This window comes from Bacillus rossius, chromosome 16 (assembly GCF_032445375.1).
Source record: "Bacillus rossius redtenbacheri isolate Brsri chromosome 16, Brsri_v3, whole genome shotgun sequence".
Taxonomy (NCBI): domain Eukaryota; kingdom Metazoa; phylum Arthropoda; class Insecta; order Phasmatodea; family Bacillidae; genus Bacillus; species Bacillus rossius.
In genome coordinates, this window is record NC_086343.1 from 9,364,697 (window position 1) to 9,389,354 (window position 24,658).

General features: G+C 38.9%; 1 protein-coding gene across 1 annotated transcript in view; it reads left to right on the forward strand.

The window, feature by feature from the left end:
- LOC134540304 (potassium voltage-gated channel subfamily H member 8) overlaps positions 1-24,658 on the forward strand; it is a 252,636-nt gene that overhangs the window by 161,803 nt on the left and 66,175 nt on the right. The window contains exons 5-8 of the mRNA XM_063382963.1: positions 1,520-1,650; positions 5,922-6,150; positions 19,654-19,817; positions 23,227-23,440. Of these exons, the coding sequence (XP_063239033.1) occupies positions 1,520-1,650; positions 5,922-6,150; positions 19,654-19,817; positions 23,227-23,440 (738 nt within the window). The remainder of the gene's footprint in view (positions 1-1,519; positions 1,651-5,921; positions 6,151-19,653; positions 19,818-23,226; positions 23,441-24,658) is intronic.

Genomic DNA, 24,658 nt, shown 5'->3' on the forward strand with positions numbered 1-24,658 from the left:
ATGTAGCCTATATTTGAAATGTGCTGAGCGCTATTATGCTTATTAATTGATATGAAAATAATTATAAAATGAGTATGTGCACTTAAAATGTAAATTTTAATTGCTTTTAAGTAGTATGTAAATAGGGCAGGTTCAAAGTTGAAGTGTTGAGTTGTGCCGACATTGTGATTTTGACATAACGGCCGCCGGAGACTCATTTGCATACTACTGTTTTATTGCAATCCAAACGCACCTTAAATAATAATATGGAAACTAAAAACTCACTGAATATTGCATGTTTTTTATCACTTATTAGATCACCATTAATTTATACAGTGCTGATTCGTTTTTGTTTACAGTGTAGGAATGCAGTGTATCGTATGCGTGTAAATATTTTAAAATAATTTCTTAGGAAATGGACTTAATTAACGGCATTAAAACGCTTTTTCGTCGTAATAGAAACTTTAATACATTCTATAATAGTGTTTTCTTTAAACAAAAGCCAGTGCAATTTTTTGCGCTAATGGCAATGTCATAAAAATTTACTTTTTTACGCCTATAAGGTAAGATAATTAGATTGATTGAATCCGGAGAATATATTACATCTATCTTGCGTATGATTTACAATTATGAAATAACAAACCATAAACACAAAGTTTAAAATAATCGCAGTGGAAACAATAAACAAACCTTAGTTTGTATATTGGTATATTTGCTAATTTTAATTATTTCTTCATTCAAGACAAACTATGCCAAATAATTCTGTTTTACCAACTACTGCTACAATTCACTGAGTAACTTCAGTGTATACAATTTCTGAATCATTTTGTATTTAAAGTCACTGTGATGAAGAATAAAATTTTGTTCTAAAAACTGCACAAATATTTATGTAGAAGTCTCTTTGTGGTAGCACTGAAAAATCTTTTTCTTCCATCGTTAATACATCTAACTTTATTAGTAATGATTATTTGAAGAAATGGTAGAATTATCGATACTAATACAAGCTTCTTTTTTTTTTTTTTTTGGGTGAATATACTTGTCAAACAAAAAATGTTGTTTGCAGCAGTGGCTCGAGCTAGGGACTGGAAATACTCGCGGGTAAAACTCCCCGCAGGATGGACTGCACAATCCTCTGTATGCTCTGGCTGAAACTACCTGATTACTAGAGACCGGAAAAATTCGCGGATTCATTTAGAGATATGCTGAAATGGAAATAATTGTACCTTTGTGCAACTCCTGCTATTGGTTCCCTGTTGACCTGGAGGAGTGTGGGCCAACTATAGACCCTCAGTCGAAGCAGTATCGAAACACGAGTCTCCCAATTGAGACGCTTCACGAGTCAGCAGCCAATGGACATGTGACGTTTGCCCGGGTGTGCACAGGATCGTGGAGTCTATCCTGGAGGTCAGTGAATACGCGAATTTTTCCGGTCCCTAACTATTAGTAATAAAAAAAACATCGACCTGGCTCGTGGACAAGTGCATGCGAGTGTGCTTTTTTTTTTTTTTTTTTTTTTACGACCTGTGATTGGTCCCCGCAGACGCCAATGGCAACGTGGACCCGGAGGCGCCGCCGGCCAACTACGAAAGGCGCAGGAGTCGGGCCGTGCTGTACCAACTGTCGGGCCACTACAAGCAGGACAAGGTGAAGACCAAGCTCAAGCTCAACAACGTGAGTACTCACACTGCTTCTCCGTCGAAAACACATTTTCTAGTAAAAATCACCATAAAAAATCTTAGGTAAAAGAAATTGGTTGTCTGTAAATTTCGGTTTACGGACGATAGTTTAACGTGACGACGTCATGACAAAACATTGATGAAATGATTGCATACTTGTATGAATAAAATTGAATCATTTTTTATTGAATTATCACTATTTTGTATGGATACAAAGAAGGAGTGAAATGAAATATACAATTTAATTATGATTTACTTTTATTTGCACTCATTAATTCAAATATGTTTATTACTTTAACGAAGAGATTATTTTAACTATAACTTTTTACACATGTTTGCTATTTTTAACTTTTTCCAATCTGTGTTATTCTGTTAAGGATAGGACGATGATAGGAAAAGTAGGAAACGAATGGGAGTGTTTCAAGTTTAATGTGCCTCGAATAAGTCAAATCGATGGTTGTTCCAATCGAGTGGAAGAGAGATAGATGCGGCGCAAGCGTATAATGAGCTTAACGGGACACAGCGTAACGGGATAATGTGTATAACGGGACACAGCGCAACGGGACAGTGTGCGTAACGGGACACTTTTTCGTGCTTGTAGCCGGCGTTCATCGATTTATTAGGCGTTGTCACGTCAAAAAATAATTATAATATCTTCGGATACTCCCTTCATCTTAAAAAAAAAAAAAAAAAAAAAAAGCGTGTACTTATTCGGGTTAGGGTTGGCCCACAGTTCACAGGAATCAAAGCCAGCCGCAACACGAAACGTTTCGAAGTTTACCGAAGTTAAAAGGTTATTTTAGGTTAGGTTCGATTTGTGTAAGAAAACGTAACTAAAATAAAAGTTTGGTTAGGTAACCGTTTTTTAAAATACTACATGGTCGTAAAATATATAAATCCTTGCAATGTGAAGCTTTTAGGTAGATGTCAAAGAAATACTGCCTATTGTAGCCATTACCACGATTCGTCTTTCGAAAAACATATTTTATAGTTTTTTCGTTTCATGGTCCGTAGACCCCAAAACCATCTTCAACTCAAACGTGTATATATATACATACACACACACATACACATCACACAATTTTGGGACACGATAACTGCCTCAATTTTTCACCAAAAAAAAATTTCAAACTGATACATAAAATCTAGAAGTGGAAAATCTCGGTCGAGTTCGTTAATGAGCAATGTTCGACTAAAGTAAAAACAAAAATTGGAAGGTTTTTGAAAAAAAAAATCGCTGTAACTCCTACAGTATGGAAAATATCACATCCGTTTGAACGTATTATATCTCTTAGCAGTAAAACCAAAAATTTTTTGTCTGAATAAGTTTTTGATACGACCAACAAAAACTGCAAGTGGTTGAAAAAAGCAAGGGTTGGAGGACTAAATTAATATAACTGCCTTCGTAGGCACAACATCGAATTCGTACAATTTTTTTTATTAATCTTATAATTTTTATCTAAAACTTTGTCTGAAACCATTTTAGATTACACGAACTATTAAAACAATGTTTCTTCAGAGTACACAGGTATATTCAAGATTACCTATATGTTGAATAGCGATAAAATCTTCCTAAATGGATTAAATACACTGCATAACACATAAATTAAATATGAAATGCAACGAAATTTGCTAATATAACCATTTCTGTATATTGAAATGTAAAATTAAAATCATAAACTCTTATTTTAGACCTATATTTAGAAATTTTAACAATTGCAAAATAATAAATTACTTAGTTTCTAGTGCAAGATTTTTCCCCTAGTATTGGGAAAAATTAAAAAAGTAAACATCTTTAAGGTAAAAAAAACTTCTCAAATAAAATTAATATGTGTTATATGCTAAAAATTTTTGAATGTTACATATTAATGCACGATACTAGTGTAAAGTGTACAACATCCATAAAAATGAAAACTATATAGCAAGGAAATCGTAAATATTTTACAACTAAATTTGACAAATTACTGTATAAAAACCATAAAAATCTTCATTTTCGGTAATTGATACGCTTACATGGTCGTGTAAAATGTAGTAGGTAACCATAATAATCATTAAAAGCTTGTTCATGTGCGTTACATATTATCGTGCCAATTATTAAATTTAACTTGGGTAATGCTGTAATATTTTATTTATTTCCGATAATGCTATGTTTATCTTTATTTGTCCTTGTATGTTTACAGTTTAATATCGTTTCTTGCATTTCTTTTTGTTGTGGGAAGAGGGGGTGAGAAAAATAATATAAACATAATATTTGCCCGCATAAAGATGATAAATATGTAAATGAAAGGTAAACGTTTCACGTTTCCAGTCCAGCGAAGTAATAATAGGGCCACCACTCTTCATGTACTGTATCTCGGTCGGCAATCTATGAAACAGAACGTAAAAAAAATCACTGAACCCGCATAGCGACAAATGTGCGATTGGAGTGGTTTCCTATGTTACAAATAATTTTATTTTTCCATGAAGCAATTCTATTCGCATCTGTCCCGCATGAAAATCCGTCGAAAACTGTTGCTGAATGCGTATTTTATTTTATCGTTCTGGAGTTATACGAACCAGAATAATTTATCTGGCACTGTGTTCATTAAACACAATCATCGTGACATGACAAAATTCTCACGGTGGCTTTTCAAACAGACAGCTAAACTTGCAACAAAAATAGCTAAATACGAGGGCTGTTTTTTTTTTCAACCACCGATGTGGTATATAAAAAAGAAAAATTTACATAATCCGACAGGTAACGGACCAGGGGCGTGTCGGATTACCGAAAATGTCGGATTATCAAAGATGTTTTTTTCTCAATGCTTTTGAACACAATGAAGTTAGCAAAAAGTACCAAACAGTATAAGTACATGTAATTTATTAAAACTAGGCTACGAAATGACGGTAGGGGAAGTCCGGGCAAAGCAAATAACTTAATTTTAAACTAATATCTGCATGTCGTTAAATAACTCAGGTGACTGAAATTTGTTGTGTTGATTCGTTGTTTTATGTGCTATTAAGTTTTGCCAAAATTAAATTTTATTTTAAATTATACATTGATTAAATTATTTATTTTAAAATATCACACACATTATTCGCTTTGTCCTTGTATAGGTCCAAAGCGAATAAGAGCAAAGGGCAAAGTGAATAACAATGATATCAAAAACAATATTAAGCAAGTACAATTTAGCTATGACTTGACAATTAAAACTTAAGTGGCAAGTTACTTCTCTTGTAAATAATAGGCTTTAATTTGTCATATTTCATTTTTTTTTCATAAACAATATAGGCTGCAATGTAACTTTCTTAATGTTAATGTAGGCCCTAATATTTATATTGTAATAGAAAAGCATAAAAGTCCCAACTAAGTCATATTCTGAAATTCTTTATTAAATGCGTTTTTTATAGATAATACTCAGTATTTCTTACAAAAATTGTCATATAATAATAATTTTTATTGATGTTTCATTCAAGCATAATTATTTAAAACCTTTACAATAATGGAATATTCAATAATTGTATTGTTTTTTATTATTAATTTCGCAGTTAATACTGGAAAGCTATTCAGGGAACGGTTTTCACATAACTTAACTATTGGAGGTACTGGGACAACACGAAGAATAAATGCCCGGATGAGAATCCGAACTCAGTATCACTGCGAGCACTATTTTTGTTGTGTTAATGTGTATTTTCATGGAAATGTTTTAAAATGTAAAAAAAAATATCTGTAATTTTACTTGAATATTTCTGTTCCATTTACCAAAAAAAAAAAGTCGGTTTACGGACGATAGTTTAACGTGACAACGTCATAACAAAACATTGATGAAATGATTGCTTACTTTTATGAATAAAATTGAATCATTTTTTATTGAATTATCACTATTTTGTATGGATACAAAGAAGGAGTGAAATGAAATCTACAATTTAATTGATAAATTTACTTTTATTTGCACTCATTAATTCATATAAATGTTTATTGCTTTAACGAAGAGATTATTTTAACCATAACTTTTATACATGTTTGCTATTTTTAACTTCTTCCAATCTGTGTTATTCTTGTTAAGGATGGGACGATGATAGGAAAAGTAGGGAACGAAATGGGAGTGTTTCAAGGATGATGTGCCTCGAAAAAGTCAAATCGATGGTTGTTCCAATCGAGTGGAAGAGGGATAGATGCGGCGCAAGCGTACAATGAGCGTAACGGGACACAGCGTAACGGGACAATGAGCGTAACGGGACATTGCAGTGCGTGGGTGGTGAGTAGCTCGCGTGTTGCCTTGGCAGACCCTGCTGCAGCCGTCGGCGGGCCCGCTGCCGGAGTACAAGACAGCGGCGCTGAAGAAGTCGCGCTTCATCCTGTCGCACTACGGCGTGTTCAAGAGCTGCTGGGACTGGCTGATCCTCATCGCCACCTTCTACGTGGCCGTCGTCGTGCCGTACAACGCCAGCTTCGTGAACCTCGACCGGCCGTCCATGGTCAGCGACGTGGTGGTCGAGGCGCTCTTCATCGTCGGTGAGTCGACCGCCCGAACACCCCCCTCCACCGGTGTTGGCCCAGTCCCTGGGGTGCCCAGTGGCCTCCGCCGCCGCCATTGGGTCGTTACCACAACGCCGAAATACCACAACGCCGAACGTACAATAACGCCGAATGCCAAATTGACCGCGACGCTGACAGCTAGAAAACTGCCGTGTACCACAACGCAGAAGTACAGTAACGCCGAAAAATGTTGCTTTCGGGGGGGGGGGGGGCACAGGTGCAAAATTAAAAACAACTTAATGAATTTGTGTGCTAACCTTACCTAACTCAACCTTAGTGGCAGTCCTGCAGTGACATTTTTTCGGCGTTAATGTATTTCGGCGTTGTGGTAATTCGGCGTTGTGGTACACAGCAGTTTTCTAGCTGTCGGCGTTGTAGTCAATTTGGCATTCGGCGTTATGGTTTTCGGCGTTATTGTACGTTCGGCGTTGTGGTGCGTCCCCCCGTCAATCGTTCATCATTGGGAAAATCCCTCAGCGCGGGGGAGGCACAAGCCTTTTTTTTTAAGGGCTTATGTCCTCCCATTTTGTAGTCATAAAGATTTTGAAGGTAAGAGAGGGAAAGCCACACCCCCCCCCCCCCCCCCGGGTCCTCTTGTCTTTTATTTGTCGTACGGCATGCGCAAGGGTAGCCTTCTTTTCACAGAAAGAGAGAGAGCCAAACTCCCGATTATGCATCTTCGGGTTTTTTTTTTTATTGTAAATAAATATGGCGGAGTTGATAAAAGGATACTAATGGTCAATTAGGTTAGGTTGGCTACATTATAAATACTTTAAAACATTGTGGACGGTTTATTTGGTTAGGATAGCTACATTGAAGATACCGAAAGAAAAACACATGAACTTCGGGTTTTGGCTCTCTCGTCTGTGAAAAAAAGGCTGCCCGCACGCGCAAAGCATCCCCGACAGTCGTTGATTACGGGCAAGAGAGTCGCCACACTTGTCCCAGGGTAGACGACACAGTCCTCTTTACATTCGGGTAGGTCAGGGCGCGCACAGGCGCCAAATGCGGGCCTTGAGGTCCAAGCTCCCTTACCTCCCAGCATGGTTTATGCTTTTCTGCCCCTGATCAACTCTTCTTCCTGGTCCATCCTGCTTGTCCTGTACTGAACCTGCCTGCTTAATGCTTGCATACTTATTCACACCTAATGAATAGAGACCGGAAAAATTCGCAGATTCATTTCGCGATAGTCTGAAATTCATATATATACTTATACCTTTAATCTGCTTTTCCTATTGGCTCACTGTTCGTCTGGGCAACTCTGAGCCAATAAGAAACCCTTAACCAAAGAAGTAAAGAATCACGGGCAAACCAGTTAGACGACTCACAAATCAGCAGCCAACGAACTGGCGTTATTTGCCCGAGTATACAGATGACTGTGTAGACTATACTGGAGGTCATTGAAACCGCGAATTTTTCAGGTCCCTACTAATGAATGAGCCCATCAGGGGTTTCCCTTTGTCTACGCAGTTTCACCTGGACCCATTTTAACTAGTTTTCTAGTCTAGAAATTTAAGATCGGGGAGATAGTCATGGAATCAATATTGCTGCCATGGCTGGCCAATCCCAGAACTAAGCAACACGAAGCATGCTACCCTTTATGCATGGCTTGAACCCTGCATGATTAGATGTATAGGCTTCGGCCTATCTTCCCTAACCCAGTAATCTCCCAAAAAAAATACGCTTAGTTTTATTTAAATTAGGAAAACGAAATTGGGCAAGTAAGTCAATTTCGTTGTTTGCTGACGTGTGAGCCGTCTCAACTGGGTTTTCTGTGATAGGATACTTCTTTGGTTGAGAGTTTCTCGCTGGCCCAGAGTTCACCAGATGAACAAGAGCCAATAGCGAAAGCAGCTTTAAGGTATACCTATCTATTTGAATCATAATCTATTGCAAAATGAATCCGCGAATGTTTTTCCTGTCTCTGGTGCTAGTTAGGGCCAATTTTATTTTCTCGCGGAAATATTTCTAGATCAGCTGCGTGTTGAAAAACCTTTTTTGCCATTGTCTGTGTTTCGTGGTTGGCTGGGTTTATTTCAGATGCGAATTTTTCCTGTCTCTGCTTATATGATTTCTCAGAGATTACGAAAATTTGAAATGTTTATATACACAGAAAAATACATTTTCTGTACTGTTATTAAAGAATCATTTTGAAACTAGTTGCCAAGAAATAGTTTGTACTACTACGAGAAAGATTTTGTAACTTTGTACAGCACATGGCTAGGACTATTTTTGCATATATGAAATACGGTTTTCAAGATAATACTAAGTATTTGTTAAGAAATTCATTTTTTTAAATTGATGTTTCATTCAAGCTTAATTATTTAAAACCATGGAAAATATGCCCGAATATTCAATAATTTGACTTTATTTTTTTATTGTGCTTATAATGTGCACAGTTAGTAATGGAAAGCTGATCAGTGAACGGTTTACAAATAACTTTTAACTTTTGAAGGTAATAAAACAACACCAAGCATAAATGCTGGCTGGGTAAGAATCCGTGCCCAGTAAAACTGCGAACACTATTTGAATTGGTACAGTTGTTTTCATGTAAATGTACAAACTTACAAATATATGTAATTTTACATAAATTTTTTGTTCTAATTACAAAAAAAAATCACACTGAGTGTTTCTATTGGTTTTTTGTTTTTTTTCGGTGCTTTGCAAAGGAAGTAACAGATGCCCCTGCATCCTCCCCCCCCCCCCCTCCTTTTTTCCCCCTCGTTCCTGGATACGCCCTTGGTGACAGAAACTGCCGCTGTGCAATGTTGCTTGCGTAAACTAAAACAAATTTACCTCTACAAAGTATTTAGACAATATCAAACCTACCAAATACTTTGTGCATGCAGCATGTGATAATTTTTAATTTTCGCTAAGTGTTATATTAGCTACACAAAAGAAAAAAAACTTTTTTTGTTCTCTTATAAGGAAAAGAAAAGCAAAATTATCTAATTTTCCAGGTGCTAGGATATAGGCCTAGGCTACTCCACAAACGTGTGCATAATCAAGTTGTTGTCATGTGTTAATGGATGTTGCTGCATTCCAACTTATCTCCAGGTCTCACGTGATTCAGACAGATGTATTTTTTTTTTTTTCTTTAGCTGATATACTTCAAGGTGTGACACCTTACTTGTGATTCAGTGACAAGAGTCTTTAAACTGTGTAAAAAAATTGAAATATGAACTGCCATCGAATTATAAAGCGAATTTCACAATTCTGTACTGAGAAGTGCTTTTGTTGAGACTAAAAAAAAAATATTTTGCTGCCGTGATCCGGCGAGAATTTTTTTAAGTGTTTTTTTTTTTCTATCTACAATAATGTAATACCCTTACGACAAATTTTTGGGGTCTTTTTTCCCGTCCAAGCAAAGTTGACAATATATGTTTTGTTTTTCTGTGATTAGAGCTTTCCACTCAGTTGTTTCTTACGATGCAGAGATGATTCAATTGAAGAAATGGAAGCACAATTAAATAACCCACCGATCCGATCAGCTTTCCCATTTGTGAAAAATCCTTGCCTGGAGCTGCCTTCTTGTTTCTTGTTCGAAGGGGTGGGGGGGGGGTGAAAACTACATCACTGCGGCCTCCACTGACAAAAAAAGGGTAACCTACAAACATTAATGTCACATTACTGGAAAGGATGTTAGAAGAGCCATAAAATGAAACCAGCTTGCGTGTATAATCCAGGCGTTTGCGGATGATGTTTCGTTTACGTTCCATAATTATTACGGTCCTGTACGTCTTATCAACAAAGCTGACCTGAATACCGTCCAAAATACAGCTGTCGTAATTCGTGGGTCAAATTATCTTTTTAACGGTCTTAATTACTATGGTACGTAAAACTTTTGCGCTTTTGCAAGTGTCACGAGATTATATAATAACCGTAAATGAAATTAACTTGCGCAGCCGTTAGATGTTGATAGCTTTTGCGTGAGTGTTATGGTTTCATCTCTCGCCTTGTAATGAAACTTGATGTCAGCTCAGGTAGTAAAACTATCTTACACTCTCTCGCGAAATTTATGCGGGGATTATGAGAAACAAGACATTTATAACGTGCTGACTCGTTGGATATTTATCCCTAATGCGGAAAAATATAAAATTACAGTGCTATTGTGCGAATTCAGATATAATTGAAGTTGTTTTATTTTTAATTTCTTTTTTTAAATAGTAGTTTCTTTTATCCTATGAAGTCACGTATTTCATATATCCTTCGACGATGTTATTCGATCTATAAACTTGTTTAACTGCCTGTCGTGTGTAGGTTAGTTTTCGCTTTTGTAACATAGCTTACTCGTAATTACATGCATTCACCCGTGGAGTGTTACATTTGTTAGTATGTTATTCTCTGTAAAAATGTATTATACCAGCAGACTAATTATGCATTATTGGGTTTCAGAGCTTGTATGTATTAATTGTATCTGTAGTACAGTTTTTTTTAAATTCCTCATTTAACTTAGTCATTTCTATACATCTGTAGAGCAATGTAGAAACGCTTTTTACATACTTAAATTTGTATATTTTACAATAATAACTTTTAATTTTATAGAATTACTTTGTCTTTGAGGGCCATTTTTTGTAATTTTAGCACGATAGCTATGTTCGTTTGTTGTTTCGTCGAGATATTTTTCAACACATATTTACTGAACGTTATTTATACGTTGTTTGCAAGTCAAGCATGTGATCATACAAGACCTTTTTTTTTACCACTGTTAAGATAGACAACGCTTTTTGAATATCTGGTGACAAAAATTGGAACCAAACAACAAATTCAAGAATGATAAGGTGGTAAATTTACAGGACCAGCCTCTAAATTTAATAAATAAATGAAAATTAAAAAAAAAAAAAACTTGACAATGTGAGACCGAGCCTCAAGCCCACCGAAGTAAATAGGTTTTTTTTTTGACGTGACAACGTCTAATAGATGAACGCCGGCTACACGCACAAAAAAGTGTCCCGTAACGCACATTTTCCCATTACGCTGTGTCCCGTTACGTTCGTTGTACGCTTGCGTCACATCTATCTCTCTTCCACTCGATTGGAACAACCATCATACAAAATAGTGATAATTCAATAAAAAATGATTCAATTTTATTGATAAAAGTATGCAATCATTTCATCAATGTTTTGTTATGACGTTTTCACGTTAAACTATCGTCCGTAAACCGACTTTACAGCTTTACAGACAACATTTTTTTTTTTTTTTTTTTTTTTTTTTTTAGAGGAATGAAAAAAAAATACGTATTTCTCGTACTTAGGTTTCGGAGGATGTGGAGGAGTAGAAAAACATAAGTAATGATGAGGGTGATAACAGCGCATCTGGCGAAGACCGCAGACCTACGGCAACGTCCGCCACGTACACGGCATGCGACAATACGGGGAGAGCCCCGGCTGTTGTCGAACCAGGATCGTCTCGCGGTGACAGGCCAGTCGGCGAGGCCGCCTCACGCTGGAGCGACGCTAAGGGCCGTATTCCAAGACACAAAAATAAGGGTTTAGGTGTTGAATATGCAATACCTGTACCCTAACCATATTCCAAGTGCACGATAGGACACGGCCAGTCCCTTATATTTAGGGCACAGATTTTTGGTATCCTATCTGTTGCCGATTTGATCCATAACTGTAAATATATATATTTTTTTCTTTTTAATGAACTTTAACGGAACTTTTACGATTACAATTTCCCCCCCCCCCCCCCCTAATATCTTAAGAAACAGCAAACATAACTACGGCCAAAAATTCATCGTTTATTCTTGTACAACCAAAATTAAATATTTTATTTCACATTATAATTCCATAGTTTAAAAAAAATAAGCTAAAATTACGATGTATTCCACGAAGTACAACTGTTTATAGCCTCGCACAAGTCCTCGTTTATTAAAACGGCTGCCGATCTGATACCTTACAGGGGTTTAGTTAGGACATGTTTTTGAATATGACCCGAGAGTTAGGGTATGGCAGTTGCCCAACAAGGCAGTGCATATTCGCTACCTTACTCAAACGTCTTGGAATACCGCCCTAAGACGTCAGGAAGGCAGGCAGGCCTTGCTTCGCACGACTGCGCCGCTAGGGAAGCCTTCTGTTCACAAACGAGAGAGCCAAACGTCCGATCGTGTTTTTTTTTTCTGTTCATTGTAAAAGGTTAGGTTAGCTACATTATAAATACTTTAAAACATTGTGGACGGTTTGGTTATGATAGCTACATAAAGATACTGTGAAATCATGTAAACGGTTTCCTAGCCATGGATAGCTACATATTACAAAGTTATTTGCTACTCAACCATAAAATGATTTTACAGTATTTTTAATGTTGCTATACTTACCTAAAATAACCAACCATCCACAATGTTTTGAAGTATTTATAATGTAGCTAACCTATCCTAATCGACCGCAAAATTTAATGCCACACCGGTTTATACAATGAGATAGTACGGAAAAAGAAAAAGCGAGCATGAACTTCGGGGAACTTCGGGTGTGGCTCTCACGTCTGTGAAAAGAAGGCTTCCCGCGCCTGCACATGGACACTAACAGGCGACGGGAACTCCGAGACGCCCATGTGACGTATGTGTACAGGTTTGGTATCCAGATAGGGCTGTCTGAGATTCACCAGACCCCGATCAGTCCCGAATTGTACCGCCCCCACGTGCAACTTCAAGGACGGGATTGATAAATTAAAAAAAAAAAAAACTTTTTTTCCATGATTATAGGGTACTTTAAATGTCGAGTCATTGGAAAACAGGTTATTCGACACGCCTTGAAGGACTATAATCCAATGACTAGAGACCTGTAAAATTCGCGGATTCATTTCGCGATAGATTAGAGTCCAAATACTTTTGACATTATTTTGCTTCAGTGATTGGGCCACAGTTTATCTGAAGGACTCTGGGCCAATGAAAAATGTTTCACAGAAGAATTAGCGAATCAAGATCATTCCAGTCAACAGGTGTTACGAGTCGGTAACCAATCAGCAGATGTAATTTGCACGAGTGCATAGAGTATCATGGAGTCTATCCTTTAGGGATTTGAAATCGCGAATTTTACAGGTCTCTACCAATGACGAACACAGAAACAGTCATAGCCTATCACCGAACCATGGGCGACCGGGTCAGAAAGTGAGAAGGGGCACCAGCCAATGAATACCTTAAATCAACTTGATATTGCGGGCGTCTGTGGATTTCTAACTACGCTGTAGTTTATTGTTTATTTTTAATGGAACAGTAATGTTAATGTAAAATTACGGATATTTTTATATTTGTACATTTAATGAAGAAAAAACTGTATCACTATCCGAGCATTCATGCTTTGTGCTCCAGTAGTTAAAGTTATTTCCAGTGTGACTGCGCACATTAATAAACATAAGAAAACAAAATAGAGTCCAATTATTGAATATTAGATTATATTTTCCACGCTTGAAAAAGAAATTGTGCTTGAATGAAATATAATTTAAAATGTAATATTATGTGTCAATTTTCGTAATGTATAATCAGTTTTATCACGAGCAAAAAAAAAAGCATTCCATGTATGTGTTGTACAAAGTACTTTTAATTGGGAACTTTTTTTTTCCAGAGGAATAATTTTGTAAAAGTACAGAGAAAAAGAAATGTTCTGTGTAACCAGAAAATATAATGACCCATAGACATGACATGCACGGTCCTAGCGACTATCCTCCCGGTGCGATGGTGGGTTACGTTGCCCTACTCGCTCCAGCAACACGGCAGCATTGGTTTTGGTGCAGGAGGGGGGGAGGGGGGCACGTGAGGGTGAAGACCATTTATCTCGACAACTGGAGTAGTTTGTAGCACGCGTCTGATCGCGGTAAGAGAAAAGGGGGGGGGGATGACTTAACGACCCCACGTCTGCACCGGGGGACTTTGCGAAGGCAATCAGAAGCCCGGGGTTAATTAAAGCGCTGAGCGCTCGGTCATCGCCCGTCTATGCCATTTCCTCGGCTCGAAGCAAGAACCACGAGTCCTCCTGCACTGTATTTTTTTTTTTAAGTGAAACATTTTTTGGGCGCGATGGGAGTAAAAATTTCATGGCCGAATTTCAGTGGATGTCCTGCTGAGGAAGGATGTGTTTCGCTTGTCCCTCTTTTCCGGGAAACACTGCAGGTAGTCCTACAGAGAAAGGATTTGTGTGTGAGTGGGGGGGGGGGAGTAAGGCATTATGGATAGAGACTGGAAAAATTCGCGGGTTCAATGACATCCAGGATAGACTCCAATAGCCTCTACACACTTGGGCAAATGCCAACTGTTCATTGGCTGTTGACTTGTGAGTCGTCTCGACTGGGTGGCCTGTGATTCGACACTTCTATGAGTGAGGGTCTCTAATTGGCCCTCAGTCCTCCAGATTAACAGTGAACCAATGACAGAAGCAGCACTAAGGTATAATTATTTGAATTTTAGCATAACACGAAACGAACCCGCGAATTTTTCAGGTCTCTAATTATGGACAGCACAGTCGCGGCTAGAACATTATAGCCGGGCATATACCAGACTTGCCTTAATAATAAGTCGTGGTCAAACACGCACCATTTTCTATCAAAATAACTGACGTTTAAAAATTATTTTATTTCAAATATCCAAATTTTTGTTAACTTTTTGTTTTGTTTTGTTTTTTGGGGGTGGTAAAATAGCGAGGCCGTTCTCCGAAGACAAGGATCACTCTGTGTCGTCATTGGTCCGCTCTCAGGGAGTGGTTTCGTGTTGAAGATCATCTCGCGCGCGGGCTATCCGTAATGGGCGGAACAAATCGGCTTTGTAAAGGGGTAGGGGGGGGGGGGGTTGATTGCGCTAGTGCATTGTCCGTAATTAAAATCTACTCATCGGAGCATCACCGGTAATGGGGCTATTCGGAGGGTAGACATCCCGGTGAGAGTAGGTGAGTGATTTAGACCCCCTGAGGGGGGGGGTGGGGGGGGGGGGGAAACAGGGCAGTTGTGGTTGGTCGCAAAAGCCTCTTTTGTGGCGCTCCGCGGAGGACAAACAAACAGAGGTTTGAAAAGGAGGGTAAGGGGGAGGGTAGTTTAATTTGCGTCACGGGAGTGGGGGGTTTGGGGGGATCAACCCACCACGGTGGAGAGAAGAACAATGAGATTCATCGATCGCACAGCGAGATGGTTGGTTTGAGAGTAGGGGGAAGGGGGGAAGAAGGGAAGGTGCGTTGTTCACGTGGTGAAAGGTTTTGGTGAAAGGACAATAGGACTGGTTGTTTCACTCGCTGCGCGGTTGCCCGGCACACACTAGCGGTTGCTGAGGAGGGGGGGAAGGGGAGGAGGAAAACAATTTGCCAAATGCCTTCCTACCCGCAAGAGGTCACCCAGCTGGAAACCTTTGGCGAAGGTGTACGACGCCAAAGCGGCTTTACCCTAAGGGCCGTGTTCCGATCGGTCAGTTCGAAATTTTAGTCCATTTTGGTAGGTTTCGTTTCGAGTTGCTTGTTTTCGCACGTACCACAACCCTCCTGACGATATCAATACAAAGTATATTTAAGATTCAAATTTTTAAAATCTTGCATAATGTTGTTAAAAGTGCATAGCTCCAAACTGCAGCTATAGGACTAAAAATAAATAACTTGTTTTTCAATGAAATTATTGTAACAAAAAAATATTTTTTTATGTTCTGTAATTTCGTAAGATTCGTCGGATAAACAATGCGAAACAAAAATCCCTTTCGGTACAGTCTACAGGCATAGGTAGATTTTGAAGTACCTATTTCTTTGGGAAATATTTCGGAAACTTTTATAAATTTCCTGAAACCTTTTAAGAGCTTAGTGTATGTAGCCTACAAAACACTCAATATGATCGATTTAACATTTTCTCATATTCCATGCAGCAGAAATATTAGGAATGTTTTTAACTTAATGCATCCAGCATTGAATTTCCTAACAAATTTCATATTATGCATTTTCAGCAATGTTCACGCAATAACGAATAATGTTATCATAAATTTCGTCCAACAATCCTTTGGCCGTGGTGCGGTTTACAGCTCTGATACGGAGCTTATTAATGTTCAAGACTATTAAGTCGGCTCAGTGTTGAGAATCTACTTTTTTTGCGGTACCGGATGTCACTGAAAGAGTGCAGATGATCTGAAGGAAAAAAAAAGTACTCTTCGATTTTATATGTAAAATAAAATAAAACTATCTTAAAAAAAAGTTCTTAAGAAGGCATATGTGATCTTGTTCCCCCATCCCCCATTCACAATCTCTATATATGCCCACATTTGATCAGTGTGCGATGGACAGTACGAATCGAACTCGAGTCGACCAGATTGATCGCAGATATGCGCGGATCGGCTTCGAGTCGCATTGTCGAATTCGCACGCTCGAAGTGTTCGAACCGCTCCTGAGGGAGGGAGTTATGGAGTAGCTCGATGTTTACCCCCGGCCGTGTCTTGATTCGAACCGCAGACGGCTTGGACAGCTGCGCGAGATGATTGGAGGGGGGGGGGGTGCAGGAGAGGGGTCGTTAATTCCTCCGATGGGGCAATGCGCGCTATCTCAGGTGGTGGGGCAAACCACGTCACACACACACACACACACACATTCAACTTTTACTGGATGTTTGTTTAATGTATTACCTATCTCTCTGTGTATCCATCAGGATAGACTTCATGTTATTATGTAGTGCAAGTATGCGGTTAGTGTTAGAAATATAGTGATTAGTAGAGACCGGAAAAATTCGCGGATTCATTTCGTGATAGACTAGAATCCAAAAACGTTTGCCTCTTTACTGCATCAGTGATTGGGCCACAGTTTATCTGAATGACACTTGGCCAATGAAAAACCTTTAACAAAAGAAGTATCGAATCACTAGCGTCACAGTTAACAGGTTACACGAGTCAGTAGCCAATGAGCAGATGTTATTTTCCCGCGTCCATAGAGGATAATGGAGTCTATCCTACAGGTCATTGAAATCGCGAATTTTTCCGGTCTCTAGTGATTAGTATATAAATTTGCATACATGTATCACGCTCGGCATTATGTTTAACAATTCTGCATTAAATTTCGTGTCCGAATTTGGTATTATAACTGTATTTGCAACATGAGAACGCATAAAATTTAATTTTCTCTTTACTGAGGAGTTTTATTTTTTTCGCAGCCACCAACACAGCACACTGTTCTTTGTAGGATGACCTTGTTGAAACATTTTTTTATATATATTTTAGTTGCTGTTTTATAAACATGAAATAAAAATCATGAAATTTGCTTCTCGAAATTAGTTTCTTCAGGGCCGACCCGCCTAAAATTACTTTTTTTTTTTTTTTCGCCTGTGTACAAATGACAACTGCGTCTCCAAAAGGAAGACATTCCGGCCACTGTTTGAGTCGCGTGGGGCATAGTGAGTGTAATTATGAGCTGTTATCGGCCTGCGGCAGTTATGGCAGTCGGCAGATGGGCGGAGAAAGCTCCACGCCGGTAATCCGGTCCCGGAAGGAGAACGTTCGGCGGGTTCCGTTTCCGCTTTCTGGCCGGAAGCCACCCGCATTAAAACTTCGCAGTGGCGCTGTTTCAACCCGGACACTGTCTGCGCGCTGCGGAAATGTAGCGAGATATAAGATATATTTTTTCTCCTACCCTATCTGAGCCTCGTTTCACGTTCCACTCATTACATTTGCGTTAGGGGATGAGAGAGGAATATCTGTCCGGCAAACAACTTTTTTTTTTTAGATGGTTGCAAATGAAACAAGTAATTTTTTCACGGAATTTTTTTTAACAACACAAAATTCATGCGTGAGTGGTCATTAAGTAGCTGCATTTGGCTGCATTATTATATTTTTTTGTTGCAAAATCCAAACAAACAATTTTTATTATCACCCAGGTTCTTTCTACTGTATACGAAACGTTATATGTATATGTTATATATATGTATATATCAGTTTTAACTTTTATACTTGGCGTTTCAGAAATCAAACAACTAGGCTATACGTATGTTTGGTAGATACATGTGTAATTAACTTGGCCTGCAATTTATCTATTCATTTATTTTCAGTAACGAACTTTTTATTGGTAGAGCCAGGATAATTTTGTGGATTCATTAAGTAGCTAAGTAGACTTGAAAAACGTATACATTTGTTTCGCGTTGATGACTGGAATACAATGCTCTTGACATGCCCTTGAGCTAGTTATAAACAATAAGAAGTGTTTAACCAATCACGTGCAACACGCTGTAGGATGCGATGCTATAAACAACCAACGAGCATTCTAAAAATTCTTGCTTATGAAAAGACTGGAGTATCTACTAGTTGGTTTATTTCTGGTACTATTTAAATAAACACGTACTGTTTACAGCTGTAACTTTTTAAGGGATTGATTTTTTTTTAAATGTTTAGCCACATCTTTTGTTTACGATATTGGAAGCAAATTTTTTAGGAACTAGTTGACAAAATAGTTATAACTTCATTTCAAGTCAAACAGTGTACTTTTCCAAATACCATAAAACTATTGTTTTGTCTAAACAAGTAAAAACTTTAGTACCCAGATTCGTGACAAACGTGTAATTTTTGGCAGAAACGTACTTGTAGTTTCATGAGGGGAAAAATACATTTTGGCAATTAGTTTTCAAATAAATTAATTTGAAAATCATTAAGAATAAATATTTGTTTACTGTGCATTGACGAACTATTAGATTTGGAGCTGTAGTTTTATTTGATTTCGTCTCATCAAACTGCATAATCATCAAAGACGGGAAGTCAAGAACACGCGGCAACGAATTTTAGCGGCAGGTGCGGAAACACGTATGTAGTTGAAAACACGATTTTCGTATATATTTATCACTTCCGGCAGTATTTTTTTTTTGTAAAAGAATTCTACGTTACATTTTGTGACCGATTTTCGTACTATAAAGTATGTTTGCAATATGAGAACACATAAATTTGCTTGTTGCCAGGAGTTGGATGGACGAGTTTTTTTTTTTTTTTTTTTTTTGACGTGACAACGTCTAATAAATCGATGAACGCCGGCTGCACGCACAAAAAAGGGTCCCGTTACGCACATTGTCCCGTTACGCTGTGTCCCGTTACGCTCATTGTACGCTTGCGCCGCATCTATCTCTCTTCCACTCGTTTGGAACAACCATCGATTTGACTTTTTCGAGGCACTTTAAACTTGAAACACTCCCATTCGTTTCCTACTTTTCCTAACATCGTCCCATCCTTAACAGAATAACACAGGATTGGAGGAAGTTAAATAGCAAACATGTATAAAAGTTATATAGTTAAAATAATCTGTTCGTTAAAGTAATAAACATATTTTAATTAATGAGTGCAAATAAAAGTAATTTTATCAATTAAATTGTAGATTTCATTTCACTCCTTCTTTGTATCCATACAAAATAGTGATAATTCAATAAAAATTATTCAATTTTATTCATAAAGAGTATGCAATAATTTCATCAATGTTTTGTAATGACGTTGTCACGTTAAACTATCGTCCGTAAACCGACTTTACAGACAACCAATTTTTTTTGTGTGTGCGCGCGCAGACATCATCCTGAACTTCCGCACCACGTACGTGAGCCGCAAGGGCGAGGTGGTGTCCAACTCGCGATCCATCGCGCTCAACTACCTCAAGAGCTGGTTCCTCGTGGACCTGCTGGCGGCGCTGCCCTTCGACCTGCTGTACGCCTCCGACGTCTACAGCGGCGAGGTGAGCGCGCCGGACCGATCTGCCCGTTGTAGCCACGGGGCCCGGCGCGTCCGCACAGGCTTTGAATACATATATACTGTACAGAAGTCGCGAGTGGATAGGATTTACTCTACGTTTTTCAGGAGCGTACGAGGAGCAGCTTGGGAACTTCCACCGCTGCAGTGCGCTGCCGTAACGCCCTGTATCGTCTTAGGTTGTTATTTACACGTTAGAGCGCAGCACTGTCGCCCGCTGTCATTCCCCCCGCACCCCCCATCCAACATTCACTGCAGCTCAAGGTCGTTCAACGGGAGTTTGTGCGTCACAAAACTGTACGGATGAGAGGTGGGGTAGAGGGTGGGTGGAGGACAACGCATGTTTGTGGGAGGGTGGGGAAGGGGTGTTTGAAGAGTTCGACACTTGTCCGCTAGGGACCACCACATTTCGATGCCCTAGAGATGGTGGCGATTGTGGCGGTGAATTAACCAACTACCTCAAACCGTATTATAAATTTTAACCTGGGCTGGCGACTTCTATACAGTATATATATTCAAAGATACAAGCGAACTAGGCAACCGCCTAGGGCGCCGAGTAGCTGGGGGGCGGCGCAGCACGACACACAACAGCTGATACGATATGTTTTAACGATTATTGAAACCAGATGAAAATGGATTTTTGTAACAGTTTGGAATGTTTACATTGATATAAGTAATTATTTAAAGCCCACGGTGTCCTGTTTATGATTTGTATTAAGTAAAAAAGTAAAAAAAAAAACACAAGCCTGCTTACATTTGGTTGTTGACAAAATCTTAGGCTTACGTGATGTATTTTGAGGCAAGGAAAAAAAATTTTTGGGGTGTCCGGGCGGGGTTGGGGGGGGGGGAAATAAGGTTTTTCGCCTAGGGTGCCAATTTACCTCTTGCACCGGCCCTGGTTGTAGCCTCAACTGGTGTGTGACTTGATGTAAGCTTTCGGACATACGCCATCGCTAGCGACCTGCAAAATTCGCGGATTCAATGACCTCTCCAGGATAGACTCTACTACATACACTCTACACACTCGGGAAAATGCCACCTGTTCATCGGCTGATGACTCGTGAGTAGTCTCGACCGAGTGTCTGTGATTCGACACTTCTTTGAGCGAGGGTCTCTAATTGGCCCTCAGTCCTCCAGATTAACAGTGAACCAATTGCAGAAGCAGCGCTGAGGTATAATTATTTGAATTGTAGCATATCACGAAATGAATCCGCGAATTTTGCAGGTCTCCAGCCATTGCTAAACACATGTATGTCTGTAGAATAAAACCAAAAAATACCCAAAAGACAAAAACACAAATTAAGCAAAAAAATTGCTGTTTTCAACAGGATATAAACACCACATAATATTCCATAACAGGAATATGGTCAACATACAAAGAAAAACTAAAGAAAAATGGACTAATAGAAAGAAAAAAACACAAATTATGACAGCATTCACCCATTTTTTCTTTGTTTTTCTTTGTTTGTTGACCATATTCCTGTTATGGAATATTATTTCGTGTTTATATCCTGTTGACAACAGCAATTTTTTGCTTAATTTTGTGTTTTTGTCTTTTGGGTATTTTTAAGTTTTCTTCTACAGACATACATGTGCTTAGCAGTGGCGTATGTCCAAAAGCTTACATCAAGTCATGCACTCCCATTGCACAAATCTTTCAAAGATAATATCAACTGATTTGTTCTCTGAACACGCTGGCTGTGTGATGTTGGGACTCTTGAAGGTTGTAGTTCAATCTGTGTGATGTCACTCTTGTCGGTTGTGGTTTCAAACTGTGTATACTTGACATGCTTGCTGAATGTAGCTGCAACTGGTGTGATCTTGGGACACTTGCGGTGGTATCCTTGACCTGTGTGATTAATTTTCGCACTATCGCTGATTGTAGCTTGGACCGATGTGTTATCTTGACACATTTTATAGTTGTATTTTGATCCTGTATGATGTTGGCAAGTTTTTTTGGTTTGTAATTTGACCTATATGATGTTCGCTCATTTGCTGACGTCATTTCAACTTACGATGTCTGGTTTGCTGGTTGTAATTTGTGCCTGCATGATATCGGCGGGTTTGCTGGTTGTAATTTGAGCCCTTAAATTGTGACATGAATGCTGGTTGTAATTTTTACCTGTATGGTATTGTCTGGTTTTGCTGGTTGTAATTTGTACCTGTATGATGTTGGCTGGTTTTGCTGGTTGTAATTTGAACCCTTAAATAGTGACATGAATGCTGGTTGTAATTTGTACCTGTATGATATTGGCTGGTTTTGCTGGTTGTAGTTTGTACCTGCATGATATTGGCTGGTTTTGCTGGTTGTAATTTGTACCTGTATGATGTTGTCTGGTTTTGCTGGTTGTAATTTGAACCCTTAAATAGTGACATGAATGCTGGTTGTAATTTGTACCTGTATGATATTGGCTGGTTTTGCTGGTTGTAATTTGAACCCTTAAATAGTGACATGAATGCTGGTTGTAAATTGTACCTGTATGATATTGGCTGGTTTTGCTGGTTGTAATTTGTACCTGTATGATATTTGCTGGTTTGCTGGTTGTAATTTTTACCTGTATGATATTGGCTGGTTTGCTGGTTGTAATTTGTACCTGTATGATATTGGCTGGTTTGCTGGTTGTAATTTTTACCTGTATGATATTTACTGGTTTGCTGGTTGTAATTTGTACCTGTATGATATTGGCTGGTTTGCTGGTTGTAATTTGTACCTGTATGATATTGGCTGGTTTGCTGGTTGTAATTTGTACCTGTATGATATTGGCTGGTTTGCTGGTTGTAATTTGTACCTGTATGATATTGGCTGGTTTGCTGGTTGTAATTTGTACCTGTATGATATTGGCTGGTTTGCTGGTTGTAATTGGTACCTGCATGATATTGGCTGGTTTGTTGGTTGTAATTTGTACCTGTATGATGTTGGCTGGTTTTTCTGGTTGTAATTTGTACCTGTATGATGTTGGCTGGTTTTGCTGGTTGTAATTTGTACCTGTATGATGTTGGCTGGTTTTGCTGGTTGTAATTTGTACCTGTATGATATTTGCTGGTTTGCTGGTTGTAATTTTTACCTGTATGATATTGGTTGGTTTTCTGGTTGTAATTTGTACCTGTATGACGTTGGCTGGTTTTGCTGGTTGTAGTTTGTACCTGCATGATATTGGCTGGTTTTGCTGGTTGTAATTTGTACCTGTATGATGTTGGCTGGTTTTCTGGTTGTAATTTGAACCCTTAAATTGTGACATGAATGCTGGTTGTAATTTGAACCCTTAAATTGTGACATGAATGCTGGTTGTAATTTGTACCTGTATGATATTGGCTGGTTTGCTGGTTGTAATTTGTACCTTATGATGTTGGCTGGTTTTACTGGTTGCATGGTGTTGACCGCTGTGGACCCGCAGGGGGCGGGGCACGGCCACATCCACATGCTGAAGCTGACGAGGCTGCTGCGGCTCGCGCGGCTGCTGCAGAAGATGGACCGCTACTCGCAGTACAGCGCCATGATCCTCACCCTGCTCATGCTGTCCTTCACGCTGGTCGCGCACTGGCTCGCCTGCCTGTGGTACGTCATCGCCGAGAAGGAGCGCGTCCGGAACGACAAGGACTGGGACCTGGGTGACTATCCTGCCTCGTCGACAGCCCGGCTCCTGGCGGCCCGTCTACCTGGCGATACACCGCGGAACGCCGATTTTTTTTTTTATTTCCTTAACCTAACTTAAAAACTAAATGTGTTGGGGAGGGTTCCGGGTTAGGGCACTGAGAGAAAGGATTGTTTGCCTCAACGAATGTATTTGTTCATATATGGCGAAATAAATCTAATTTGTTAATTCAAGCAAATATTTTGTAACAGGAAAGACTCTGTTGACCCCAAAAAAAATTATTTTGTCAACTCAAATGTATAATTTGGTTGGATGTAACAAATCATTTTTGTTACTTACCGAGTTTGGTTAAGCTAACAATGTATTTTGTTACAGCAAGTAAATATTTGTTTCGCCACATATAAACAAATATTTGTTTGATTCAAACAAACCTTTTTCTCTGTGCATACGCTCTAATCACGCAGGAGGGGTAGCATGCAACATGTGCCAGGAGGGGGGGGGGGGAATTGGCCAGCCATGGCAGCGATTGGCGCCATGTGACTAACTCCTCTCACTTGACTATACTAGACTATAAACTATGATAAGTTGGGCCCAGGTAAAACCTGCATAGACACAGGGAAAAAAACCCAGGACTCTGACACGCGGGATGCAAAAAGTTTTATGCGTTAATGTCAAAGCAGGATGCTTACGGGAAATCAGAAGGTTGGATATGGAAGCGGTGCCTCGGTTATGCCTGCCAACTGCGTATGCAGGTTCATCAAACATACGGACGACCAGTGGATTGCTCATGGAATGTGGGGGGGGGGGGGGGGGTCTAGGTGGTTGAATAACACCCCTCTCCCGAAATCCTAAATATATATATAAATGTATATAATTCTGCTTGTTTATGTGCGCGGTTTACAAATAACTTTAACAAATGTCGGTACTGGGAAAAAACACAAAGATGAAATACCCAGGGAAGATTCTGAACCCAGTATTACTACTAATTTTTTTTTGTATCAAATGCATTTTCTTTTCATGCAAATGTACGTATTTACAAATATATCCGTAAATTTTTACATAATTTTTTTTCACCTCATTTACAAAAAAAAATTAAATTTACAGTTTAGCAATTTTTGTGATTGAATCCCTTTGTGATAGGTTAAACATGATGCATATTTTCTCACTGCTGTCTTGAAAGAAAAAATATATTCCAACTGCGTATCTAGGAAACTACATTTTGAGGCACTGCACT